Source organism: Passer montanus, unplaced genomic scaffold, assembly GCF_014805655.1.
Source record: "Passer montanus isolate IOZ18808 unplaced genomic scaffold, ASM1480565v1 scaffold29, whole genome shotgun sequence".
In the NCBI taxonomy this organism is placed as follows: Eukaryota; Metazoa; Chordata; class Aves; order Passeriformes; family Passeridae; genus Passer; species Passer montanus.
Window position 1 is genome coordinate 9,376,141 of NW_024367596.1, and position 13,243 is coordinate 9,389,383.

The 13,243-nt window shown below is 37.2% G+C and overlaps 1 protein-coding gene across 13 annotated transcripts in view; it reads right to left on the reverse strand.

The window, feature by feature from the left end:
* LRCH3 (leucine rich repeats and calponin homology domain containing 3) overlaps positions 1-13,243 on the reverse strand; it is a 60,654-nt gene that overhangs the window by 24,417 nt on the left and 22,994 nt on the right. For all 13 annotated transcript variants that reach the window (XM_039713442.1, XM_039713444.1, XM_039713453.1 and 10 more), the window contains exons 2-10: positions 12,604-12,748; positions 12,055-12,181; positions 11,423-11,528; positions 11,087-11,223; positions 10,022-10,131; positions 6,413-6,506; positions 5,444-5,564; positions 2,808-2,956; positions 1,391-1,467 (exon numbers count right to left, since the gene is read on the reverse strand). In XM_039713442.1, coding sequence (XP_039569376.1) covers positions 1,391-1,467; positions 2,808-2,956; positions 5,444-5,564; positions 6,413-6,506; positions 10,022-10,131; positions 11,087-11,223; positions 11,423-11,528; positions 12,055-12,181; positions 12,604-12,748 — 1,066 coding nt within the window. The remainder of the gene's footprint in view (positions 1-1,390; positions 1,468-2,807; positions 2,957-5,443; positions 5,565-6,412; positions 6,507-10,021; positions 10,132-11,086; positions 11,224-11,422; positions 11,529-12,054; positions 12,182-12,603; positions 12,749-13,243) is intronic.

Below are 13,243 nucleotides of genomic sequence, written 5' to 3' on the forward strand. Positions count from 1 at the left end.
GAATGCCTATTAAAATGTTGCCAAAACTCTGGAAAAATTTATACACTAATCTTGGTTTCCTTTGTCTTTCAATACCATTTTAGAATCCATTAAAAATTGGTTTCTACTGACAGCATAAGTAATGACATACTTAGGACTACCAGTTGTCTTTTCCACCACTCCCTCCCCTCCAAACATTCCAAGTACAACTGGACTGATTTTCTGTGGGTCCCTGCAAATTCACTTTCACTCCCCAGAACAGTGAAATGCTTCAATAGTATAATAAAGGTTCTATCAGTTTTCATTTGCAAGAATTTGCTTGTTTTTTATCTTTTATTTGCTTATCTTTTTTTTTTTTTAACTAGACATCCAAAATTCTTTTCAGAAACCTAACCACCCCTCATTGATACTCTGTCCAATTCTGACCTTTATTTTACATATAAGCATTCTCTCCAATAATCATTAAAGTAATCATTAAAGGGCAATCATTAAAGAGCATGGGCATACTTCATCAAATTAAGCCACTTGTTTTCAGAATTGATTCCTATTCTATCCCTTCTGCTGATGTAACAGTGAAATGCTTCAATAGTATAATAAAGGTTCTATCAGTTTTCATTTGCAAGAATTTGCTTGTTTTTTATCTTTTATTTGCTTATCTTATTTTTTTTAACTAGACAGCCAGAATTCTTTTCAGAAACCTAACCACTCCTCATTGATACTCTGTCCAATTCTGACCTTTATTTTACATATAAGCATTCTCTCCAATAATCATTAAAGTAATCATTAAAGGGCAATCATTAAAGAGCATGGGCATACTTCATCAAATTAAGCCACTTGTTTTCAGAATTGATTCCTATTCTATCCCTTCTGCTGATGTAGGCTCATGATTATGGCCCAGAAAGGTACTTTTTAAAATAAATGAATCTCCCAATTCCAATAATTGGAAGATAATTATAATACCAGCAATACCAAAACCAGCAGGAGTCAACCAAGAATGTGTCCTCATGGCATATCAGATACTCCATAGTATCTCTATCATTCCTGCAAGTGCCTTTATCCCTTTTGTCCTCTATGTACTACAGCTTAAATTATCTATTCAATCAAAGCACAAATTAAATCACAAAAAGCAGATATTAAATCAGTTTAAAAACATGCACTTTAATTATGGAGATTTCTTTAACCAACTGATTTTAAGTCAAGCATTGGCATAGAACAATTATGCCTTTTGCTCACGGCCATTATTAGAATTCCAATTCCTAATTTGGAGCAATAACTTACCAAAAAAGTGCCATACACACTTCTGGGAAAGCAACAGGAAACAATGCCATTTTCTAAACATGCTCAGTAAATACATGCTCTGCATTCATCATGAAATTTTGGAAGAAATTGTTGTTGCCACAGTAATTCTTACCTGTTTTGATGTAAATGCCGTCTTGTATCCTCCGTTCTCTGAAATTCTCTGACAGATACAGGCTTTACTGGTGAACTCTAAGCAAAAAACCACAAAAGACTAAGCTAGCAATTTATTCAGAAAACTGTACATTAATGCCAAACAATCTCTTTGTAGAGCTACATCTGTAACTACAGGTATTTAAAACACCTGACAAGAAGCACAAAACACAAGTCAGGGATGTTCATTTCCAACCAAGCAAGTTCACTCTTATTTTTTTCTCCAATTTAAATAAATAATAGTTTCAAGATTAAATATGCATGCTGATAATTTTAGAAGTTTAAAACCTCTATTAAGAATCATGCAGAGAAGTTCATGTAGGAATAAAATTTGTGTTGAAATGTAAATACAGTCTTTGGAGTTTAACTCTACAAGTGTAGAGCAGTGAAGACTGGATTCTCAAAAATACAGAATAAAGGTCTGTTATGATGTTCTAAAGACATGTCTCAGAAGGACTAAGAAAGCAAACATGGGATTAATAAGAACACTTTTTGTTTAATTTGAGCAATTAAATAATTTATCCTATTGGGAACAGAGAGATACTGCCTTTGATGTTATTTAAAAACTTCCACTGACATCCATGAACATGAGAAAACAGAAACTTTTTAAGATTAACTTGCCAATTTTCACTTAAGCCTGCATGCATGCTGCTACATTGCAGTCAGTCTTCCTAAGCAGTAGAGTATTTTGGATGGTCTTTTTAGAGAAACTACTCCTTCAGCTAAAAGCAATTTAATTTTTATGACTAGATAGACCCCAAGGAATAGCTGCTGTGATGCTGACCAATGCCTTTGCCCTATGTACAGCAAGGAGTCCTTGGGTTGCATTGCCTACTTGAGTTAGAAAAGTTCTGCTCTTGTGTCTGTGCTTCAGCTTCTGTGATCTGATATTGAATTTATGAGCTTTGCAAAACGAATGCATCTCTTATATCTGTGTGACTGATTTTAAACACAATAATATAAAGTTCACAAGATAGGGACCAAGCTCCTGCATAAAAGCTAAATATCCATCTTTTTTTTTTTCTTTCTTCAAATAGAAAATACCTTTCTGCTTCAAAATGCACAGAACTTTGAAAGGACACATCTGGATCACAGGACCACAGTTACTGTTGAAGCAGAGCAGCCACAAAGACGTTTTCAGACAAGTTATTCATGTAGTCTGTCCAGTGAGCCACTGAAGTGTGTAACTGTGTACATAGGTATTAATTAAGACTGACAGAACGCAGAAGGAAACAGGATGTGGCTAAAAATCTGTTTCTACAGGTTCCGTTTCTGAGGACTCTCTCCAGAAGTGTAACATCCAAACGACTCAACAGGCAGGAGTTTTCACTGGGCTTTGCTGGGTGTGTGAAGGGAATGAACAGAAGGAGAAGCACCACCTCGTTGGAGATGCGCCGCTGGTCGATGTAGGCCATGAACTGGGAGCTGAGGCTGTCTGAGTCCTGGCACTTGGGCTGCCTCACCTCCTCCTCCTCCTCCTCCGTGGCACAGCTGTCAATGTAGTCAATCTGATCGAGATCGTGTTCCACTTGACAAACATACACAGAGAAAACACCCACAATTAGATAATCCATGAGACAGGACAAAACCCAACAGTGCAGCATGGTCAGGAGCTAAGGCCCTGCTTTTTCTGCCATCTGGGAAAGCTCAGCCTGAAAGCTCCTGGATTTTGTCAGGCCCACTAACATTAGATCAACAAATTTTGAAATAATTGTAAAATTTATGCCTTTTATAAAGCAACAAGGAACATGTATGAAGGAGGTAGTTTTATACCGCTGGCTGCAAATACTTTAGCAGTGACTGAAAAAATAAATACTGTGATTTCCTTTTCAAAACCAAAAACTATATATCAAAGTATTCCAGCTAATATCAAGACTGTACAATGACCTGTGTATATTTTGGAATATTTTTTCTTGGTTCTCTGTCAGAAAAATCAGAATGCATGACACATCCTTCTACTAGTGTTACTACTACAACAAAATAGAGAGCAGCATGTCGAAGTTATCTGGATGCAAATACAATAAATATAAGAAGTGTATGTGGAAATAATGAACAACACTACAGAAAACAACAAAATTCCTCTAAAACAATATAAGGCACCTGCAATTTTATTTTAAAAGAAGAATGAAAAAGAAATTAGGAATCACTGAAATGAGAGCAAGAAACAGCACAGTTTGGCTGGTATTGATTTTTCTTTGTGTGGGAGATACTATGTAGGGCAATTTTTTCACTTGTCACTGCTTTTCCACACTCTGCTCAGGGATTCTGAGAGTCATGACATTGAGCAAACGCCCCTGGTGAAAAATATTACACTGGGGATGTAGAGAAAAGTATAAGTTCCCTTTCAGAGCACTAGAGCTTTCTTTTTCCTTAAAACTCTCCCCAAACTTGCTCCAGACTCTTGCAGACATTCTTCCTTACTCCCCCGCCCCTTTCCTGCTTGTCTAAAACAGACTTCTCTTTGCCTCACCACACAATCTAGCAACTGTTATTGCCAAAGCCACCCCCTCTGCTACTACAACCATCCAAAACTACATTCCTATATACTGTGGCTTCATTAAATTTCCATCTCAGTTTCAAATCTTAAAAAAAAAAAAAAAAAAAAAACAAAAAACAAAAAACCCCAACTTCCCTTCTTTCCAGACTTGCTTATTAGATAATGATGATGATAATAACAACAATAATACAGAAAAAGGTGAAAGATTTTAGTAGCTGTGTTAAGAACACAAAACTGCAAAGCATCTGGATCTTTGACAGCCACATGCTATGGTTTGTGCCCCTCTCAGATACACCTACTCATGAACTGATCATGCTCCTGCTTAAAAGTCTGCCAGGCTTTTTGAAATCCCTGGTGTGCAAAAGGCAAAGAACAGAATAAAGTTAGTTTTGGAGGCAGAGCTGGCAGCACTACCTGTTATTAAGGCTGCCCAATGCTCCCCATGACACCATGTCTTCAATTCTTCTAACTGCCAGAATTTAACTGCTTGAACTGAATTTTTTCCCCATTAATGCCTGAGTTAACTAAAAAGTTTCAGATATTTCTAGAAGGTGGCAAAGAAAACAAAAAATTGTGGCACAGAAGACTAAGACAAGAAGATGGCAAAATATAAAGATGGGAAGAGGGGGGAAGAGAGAAGAAAAAGTGGGAGCTGGGCACAGGACATTAGATGTAACTAGGAAGAGAAAAAATGAACTGTAGCCATCAGGGAAATGAAAAACAGGGAGCAGCTGACAAAGAAGAATCAATCAAAGTATATGTAGATAAGATCTAATAATAAGTACTGCAGGACAATGGAGAAGAAGGAATTATTGAAAAACAAACCTGAAATACTGTTAAAATTAAGGCATATAAACAAAAGGACACACTGGTAAAAGCAGATTTCTGGAAGTTAAAATGAAAGAGGACTGGAGATGAAGAAGCATGGAAAGCACAATCACCTCTTGAACAGCTGTGGAGGTGATCCTGTGAGACTGCACAACACCAAATGAAAAAGCACAACAAAGCACTGCCACTCACAACCACCAGCCCCTCCTGGATGATATTAAAGTTTGGATTAAAGTCCAAAACTGGAATGAGACACTGTTGGAAATATAAAAGTATACCAGTTGGAAATATAAAATTCCTGACAAAATTGCTCATCCTGTTCTGACAGCAGTCGGCACAGAGCACTGACAATTTACTACTGCAGTAAAATTTCCCCAGAAGCTCCAACTCCATGCACTGAAATTCAATATTCCAAAATACCATTTGAAGCAGTTGAGACTTTAACATAGGACATAGGCAAAAGCTGACAAAGTTTTCAAGAAAATACTAATTCTGCTGCCATTTGATTTTGCCTTTAACATCCTTAAAACAACAGTATTTTTACAGTTTTCAAAACACTTTTTTTGTGTAATTCCACCTAGATATTTCTGGTTTTTTTTCCCTTTTTAAACCAGCTAATATCTGTAGGAAACATTCTGGAACTTTAATAATGATGACAATAAATACAGTTAGGCAAAGGTCACTACTTACCTCCACCATTAATTACAACTGCACTCCCTCTGTTTTCTTGGTACTGACTTTCTCTTCTCAGTCTCTGCTCTTTGGTGAACTCTGCCACACGTAATGGGAGATCTGAGAACTCATCTGTTGGCTTTGGAAAACAAACAGTGAAATCTGGAAACATTTTTCTTCAGAAATGTAATTTTGTGATCTACTATGTCTTGATTTGTACTTCAATTGCCCTGTTTTACAACCACAAAACACTAATTTAAAGCAGAAGACAGCTATAATGTATTGTTTTTAAAAAACATATAGTTGAGCTTTCTTAGAAAGCAGCTGCCTACAGTTTTGATTGCAGTACCTGCACATGACTGAAAACATCCCAGGATGGAAAATCCTAGCACCTTCTCTAAAATCAAGCTAGGAGTCAAAGTGTGGAGTATAGCTCATTGTGACTTTAGGTCTTGGCTATTTTCTAGTTGTTCCAAGAGGAAAAGGGAGCTTCTTCCTGGCAATAATAATTGACAATCTTTTTGCTAAGAGATCCTATTTTCCTGCTTGTAAATAACAAACAGCTTTTAATGTTTTAAACAAAGGAGCAAGACAAATTTTCAGCTGATTTCCAAAGCTGAATTTTCATGTTCAGATTTATTTTATTGAATCAACTTTTCATTAATAACTACAGTTGACTCAGCATTGTAATTTGATACCATTACAAAGTTTTTAAAATGAGGAACCCTATTTTTCTCATTTTTTATGCTCCAGTAAATTAACCTCTCATGCACTGTTTTATACATTTCTGTTAATACCTCCAACTTGGGGTCTGCCCCATATAAAATTAACCTTGCTTTTTCTCCATTAAAACAAGTAATATTGGCTCAAGGCAACCTGTACCCCAGCACATGCATGTTACCTATGGAATGTGCTTCCAGATGCATACATTTAGTTATCTTTACTGTACCATACTGCACTCAGCAAAAATAAAGCTGCAACACTTACTTCATTCCCTGACCATCTTTTGTCTCCACTGTCCACACTATTGAAGCCAGAATCGAGTGCTCCATATGGACGACTGGAATAGAGCTCCTCATGGCTGTCAAACACACAGTTTTAGTTACTGTGATATAAAAAACACCAAAAGCTTCTCAGCCATTACAGAACAACAGCAGAACAAGGCACCAAGCACACCTGCAGCGTGTTCACAAGCTCAGCATGTCTGAAAACCTCAGGCTGCACTTGTTACAAATAGAGCAGGAGGCAGGTGCTGACAGCTCACCATCCTTGTCAGTCAGCTGTCACCTGCCACTGCCTGGCCTTCAGAGCTAAGCTGATTCAAAGGACAGATCCACTCTTCAAACATTTCCCAAAGAGAAATTATGACAAAGCAAACTGGTCTTATATTTCTCTGCTTAGCAAGTAAAACTTTCATTTTCTACTACTCATATCTTTTGGTTGAAAACCACTGTCAAACAAACTTTTACATAAGTAAGCATAAATATGTACAAAATCACTAAAAATACAGAATATACTATTTCTACTCAAAAGTATGCAGCATGTATTACATAAATGTCTTCTGTGTCATAATTACATTAAGAAACTGCAGTAAGCTGAACAGTGTTTCAGATATATCATAATGTAACAACTGTAAAAGTACAATTTTCATTTACAGAGCTTTGTCAATGACATGTCTAGACAAAGGCATTAGACATGTGCCCAGTGTTACAATACATATAAGCAAACAGGCACACAGTTCTTGAAATTTCTGGGCTTAGAAACTCCGTAATTCAGCAGTATAGCCATCACAGATGTCAACTCTGGCAACTGCTGCAGATAGCTACAGTGAAAGAGACAATGGGACTTGTCTGATCCACTGCAGATGGCATTTCACAATGGCTCAACTGTCCTATTGGCACTCGATGCCCCAGGGAGAACTGTAGCAGTAATTACTGCATAATGCACAAGGAAGAATGAATTTCAGGAAGCTAACTGCTTCACCCCATCCTAACTAAATTGCAGGTCATTTTTTTCACTGGCATTGCTCTCAAGTTGCTGCTCCCTCTGAAATTCCACTTTCAGGAAATACTTATTTTCAAATTATTATTAGTATTAGTATTACTATCTTAATAGAAGACTGACAGACTACTCTCATGGCCTGTTTTAGTTTTCAGACAGACATGAAATAGCAAAGAAGTACCAGGAGGGATGGAGGCTACAGATGAGACACATTAACCTATGCATCTGCTTCTGTGCAGATGTAGACTAAAAGACAAGCTCTTGCATCTGCATGGAGTTTTGATTAACTCAGAGGAGTTCCACTTTTATGGCCCTGTATTTGAACAGAAAGATGATCTGGATAATAAACCATCAGAAAGAAAAAAAGCCAAAGAAAAAAACAACTCCCTTCTTCTGGGTGGGAAGAAAAAAGAATGAGTATAAAGTCACCTAATGTAGTTAAAGAGCTACTAATTTGAATAACTGACAATAGAACAATGATTACACTAACAGTTCATAGAACTTACATATATTTTTAAAACATGGGTCAAAGAAAAATCCACCTGCAGTAGAATTCCATCTTAAATTAACCACTATTTTCAGCATCTCCTGAGCACTCTGTTGTAAATTGAACAATTACTGCAAATTAAGGAGCTCAAAAATGAGGAAGTGTTTTGATGCAAATTTTCTCTTAGCCTCCCTTTTCAATTGGAGAATTTGAAAAGCTTTACATCTAAGACTAAAGTTAGCTGGAAGCTCAAAAATACATAAACACTGTGCCCAGGACTTCTCCTTTTTAACAAGAAAAACATTAAAAATGTTTGAAGCAATGGGAACTGACAGCATGACACAAATGTCCCTAAACTTTAAGAGTTTCTACCACTCAGACTCTCAACCTGCATAGCATTACACCAAGGTGATCAGATAAACCAGCAACAAAGTCTAGGTGGACTGACTGATACCACATTTCTATTGGTCACCTTTGAAGATAACAAACACAAAGTTCTTGTGCCTTGCCTAGAAATATTAACTGTATCACAGCTGAAGGATTTTATTTCTTTCATCTCAAATTACATAAAAAACATACTAATTCAGGATTATTTCTTTCACAGAATCACTCCACAGTTTTCTCCTAATATGTGCTCTGCTCACCAACAGTTCTTCCATAGCTACAGGAAGATGGAAGGTATTACCTTCAACACTAAATGCCCTAAACAGCACAGTAATAACAAATAATTCTACCACCAACTCTTAGCTTCTCTTTGGTACAGAAATACAGCTAAGGCAAAGCCAGTTGAAGCTCATTTCATACTGCTGAGTCTGGTAAAAATTCTAGAGAAAGCATCCTCAAGTAGTTCTGCCCTTGTTTGTGCATTGACAATTTCAAGCTATGATTAAAATACATTAATTCTTCTCATTTCACAAAAGCAATTTATGAAAATTTCCAAAGCAATATACAACTACAGACAACAATTAACCAAAAAAACATACAGCCACTTGATTTTGAATTTCTCTTAAAATTAACAAACTTATGTTAGAGCTAAACAGATCACGACATTTTCTCATTTAGAGCCTTTTCCTTCCAGGAAAAGCACAGTATCCTCAGTATTATGCAGAAAGCAGCTGCATCACCTTGTACTGGAAACTGATTAACCCTTGACATGTTCATATGCTGACCTCATCCAGAACAGTAACTTACGACATTCAGTGCTGATGAGGAATCACTCTGTCAGTCCCTCATGCAAATTCTTCTTCATAAATCTGACTCATGATGATTTATTGTGAAACCCCCTGATTCGTGTTCTACTGCTGCTAAGGCAGCAGTACATCCTTCAGCACCTTACTCTTCCACACATCATTATTTCCTTCAAAGATGACTGAAGCAATTTTTATATATATATTCAGTTTCATACTTCACTGACTCCCTTTCTTCTGTATCACATAACAGAAATAAATCTTAACTCCTGCTTTCTGCTAGACATCTTAATTTAGCAGCTGATATGGCTGACTGTTCCAATATTTGTGTTACAATGCCAAGCAGCAGTGCCAAGTGAAAGATTGCCAGAAATAACAGTTTACTAACAGGGTGGAGATCAGCATTTACACCTGCGGTTTGAGCACAGCCGTTAGAAAATTCTGTACAAAAGGTTAAAAATCACAGCTGGGATATGATTCAGTAAGTCTGTGGAAAATATTAAGATCTTGTAAACTGAACATAGATGTTAAAAACAAGGGAACATACCCCCTGTATTGTTTATTATTATTCTCTTTTTACTGCATATCAGCTCTGACACTGTCTTTCCCATTTCACTGCCCAGCAACATGGAAGCATACCCCCTGTATTGTTTATTCTTATTATTCTCTTTTTACTGCATATCAGCTCTGACACTGTCTTTCCCATTTCACTGCCCAGGTGATCTCCTGAACCACTTCTCACACACTGGTACCTTACTAGAATGCACCATGAAATACCATAAAAAATATTTTTCAAAGCCTCCTCAATGCACTTGCCAAAGAACAATATTTGATGTGGTTTTTTTCAATGAAGTCAAGGTGGACTGACAAAATTTTCTTGAATGCCATTAAAACTGGGAATGTGGCTTGTGCAAAACTTACCATGATCCAAATCCCATGGGTCTCCTATCATAATCAGGCAAGTCTGGAGCTATCTTGCATGCTTCTATGTTCAGGTATTTAAATATATGAATTTTTCCTTTTATACATATCTTAAAAAAAATTTAAAAATCAAGTAAGTATAATTTGACAACGTATTTTCAAATCACACTAGAGACATTCAAGATGCAGTTGAGAATAATAATAAATGAGCACATTTACATCAACCAATGTATCTTTTATTCTAATATCACTGCATTTTAGAGCAACAGCTACAATGAAGCACCATGGGATGCCTGTAGTAGACAAATGGAAACTGTCCTCCAAGCACATCTGGTCTGCAGGCAATTCTGTCAGCTGGATGCTGAAATTTCATCATGCAAACAAGACATGAGCATTTACAAGTACTAGAATTTATACCCCTGGCATCAGAACAGATGCATCCCACCCATGCCCATGTTTGAATGGCAGTGGCAGACTGCCAAAGCCAGCTCAAATTTATAGTCAATGAAGGCAGTAACAGCTGTCTCTGCTTTCACAAGGAAAGCAAAACCCTACTGAAACTACAAGTTTCAGCAAGTGCCCCTCTTGACTCTGATGCAGCAGCTCACAGTAGAATTTGTAATACTTAGGGGCTCGTATACCCACACTGAAAATCAAATTAGTCATTAACAATATTGCAGTTTCTAGCTCAAAGGGCAATATGAGTACTCTGCTGCAAAGTGGATCAGCAAACTGCAGCACTGAAGCCTCAGTCAAAATTTTGACATTTGACTGACAGAAAATTAGTCTTGCCTAACACAATTTCCTCTCCTCTACGCTGAAAGCAGAAATATCCATGCCAACATTGGTGAAATTTTTTGTAATATTCCACAGCAAAGACTATTAATACAGAAAAGAGAAGGGATTTTTCAAGCTGTGCTACATATTTAACACTTGTAGACAACAGAATGTATTTAAAGTTCTCTTGTTCTTAAATAACAAATATGTAATATAATCCTTCAATTTATAACTTAGTTCTGCCCTCGTTAGCTGAATTAGTCATCTCAGTTTGTAGCTGCAGTTTACCTGTGCAGGGGGGGACTGGAGAGGGTTGTTTTCTAACATGATGGTCTGAAGATGTCTGAGGTTCCTATAACAAACTGGTATTGTTGTTATTTTATTGCAGGAGAAATCTAATCGAATCAAAGGCAACTCAGCAAGCTCTGGAGATAGAAAACAAACATACAATTTAGAAGATTAAAAGAGGGTAAGAAAAAGCAAGGGTGCAAAAATATGTGTTTCACATAAACACATTTTTCAGCATAAAACACGCTGCTTCTAGCTCTCAGAGGAAGAAAAAGGGACTGAAAACAGAGAAGTGTTTGAAGTTTCTGCTGTTACAGTGGACAGCCATTTTCTCACCTTCAGGTAAACGCACCAAATTATTTCTTCTGACATTTAGGTCTCTCAAAGACTCCAAACTGCCAATCTGTGGAGGTATTGTCTGTATCTCATTACAGCTCACATCCTACAAGGAAGAACAAAGAATGAGTTATCACTGTCTAAGTCTCTGTTGACTAAAATATGCAGGTGTATTTAGGGACTGAGAAAAAAAGACAGCTATTTATATAACACCTCAGATCCACATTCAATCTCACTGCTGACATGAAGCATTGTTCTCATTTTAAACACACAGGGAAATAAAAGCTTTAAAAGACTAAGCATTCACACATAGAAATTTATTTCAAGTTATTCCACAGTATATCAGACAGCACAATTTGCTACATAAAAGCTTTCTGTCAGAAATAAACATAGCAAGAACTCTAATTCTACCAGGCCCTCCTTTCTAGAATAGGGAAGACATATGAATTGACATGGATCATTTGCTCTCCAGTGCATCTTTCCCTCACATAAAATTCTTCTAAAATCCCAGAGTACTTAAAACCCTTTTCTAACACCTCCATACAAAACTAAACACAGTTAGAGACACTGTGGCAGACAGAGATTAGGCCAAGAGCAGAACAGTAGTAGTTGGAAATCAAGTGTATACTCACAAGCTCTGTCAGCTGTCTGAGCTGTCCAATTTCTTCAGGTATTGAAACCAGCTTATTATTACTTGCTATCAAAACTTTTAGTGGTAACCTACAGAGGTGTACTGGCAATGTTGAAAGCTGGTTTCGACTTTTGGACAGAAAGAAAACAAAATAATCAGAAGTCTAATGAGAAATATTCATGCAATGAAAGACATATACAAAAAGCACACTCCATTTAGATGAACAAATCAATTACTACAAAAGTGGTTCCATGAGGCTGTTCTTCATTACTTGTTTTATCTAGTTATGTGTGAACAAACTGAATATCAAGTATCAAGGCTGATCAGAGGCTTTTGAACTTATTTGTTTTATCTAGTTATGTGTGAACAAACTGAATATCAAGTATCAAGGCTGATCAGAGGCTTTTGAACTCAGTGTGGAGCAATGTGAGGTTTTTGTGCCCTTTCAGGTGCTCTGATAAGTGGCCATGCTCTGCCACAAAGGAGAATGTTTGGGCTGAGTGCAAAAGCTTTCCTCATGCTAAAGCAGAATTGGTAAGACAACTGTTACCTGATATTTAGAAATGTCAGTGACTGTAAGTTCGAAACAGCCTCTGGGATGTATCGAATGCAGTTCTGGTACAGATTAAGAGTCTCGAGGGAGACAAAGTGGCAGGCTTCTGCTGGAAGCTCCGACAGTCTGTTCCGTGACAAGTCTGAGGGAGGGAAAGAGAAAGATTCAGTAAAGCTGCCTTAGAACTTAGTGAAGATCCTTGCTTGGCAAGGTTGTTTTGGTTAAAGAAGTTTAACCAAAACACCTACCAAATATTTACACTGGAAGAATCAATGCTTTTCCTTGGACAGCTCCAGTTACCAGTTTATGGGCACAAAATATCCTTGAGCATTGCTCTCCTTCACAAGCTGCACTGTGATAACGTAGTTGTACAAGTTTCTTTTTTCTTTAAAGGTCAAGGAAAGCTGCTGCTTGTAAATTCCACAGGGCAGTTCCCACAGACACACACCTACAGTCCCCACTTCCTGAGTTCTCATAGAAGCATTACCCAACATCCAGGTATGACAAAAGCTCATTACAGCAGGGGCTGTGATGGATATAAAGTTCAGCAGAGTGCACACAGGTAAGAAAGCATGAAAGTCATGGAAACTTCAAATCCACCAATACAAAAAGTTAATGGGGAACATAATGAAACCCC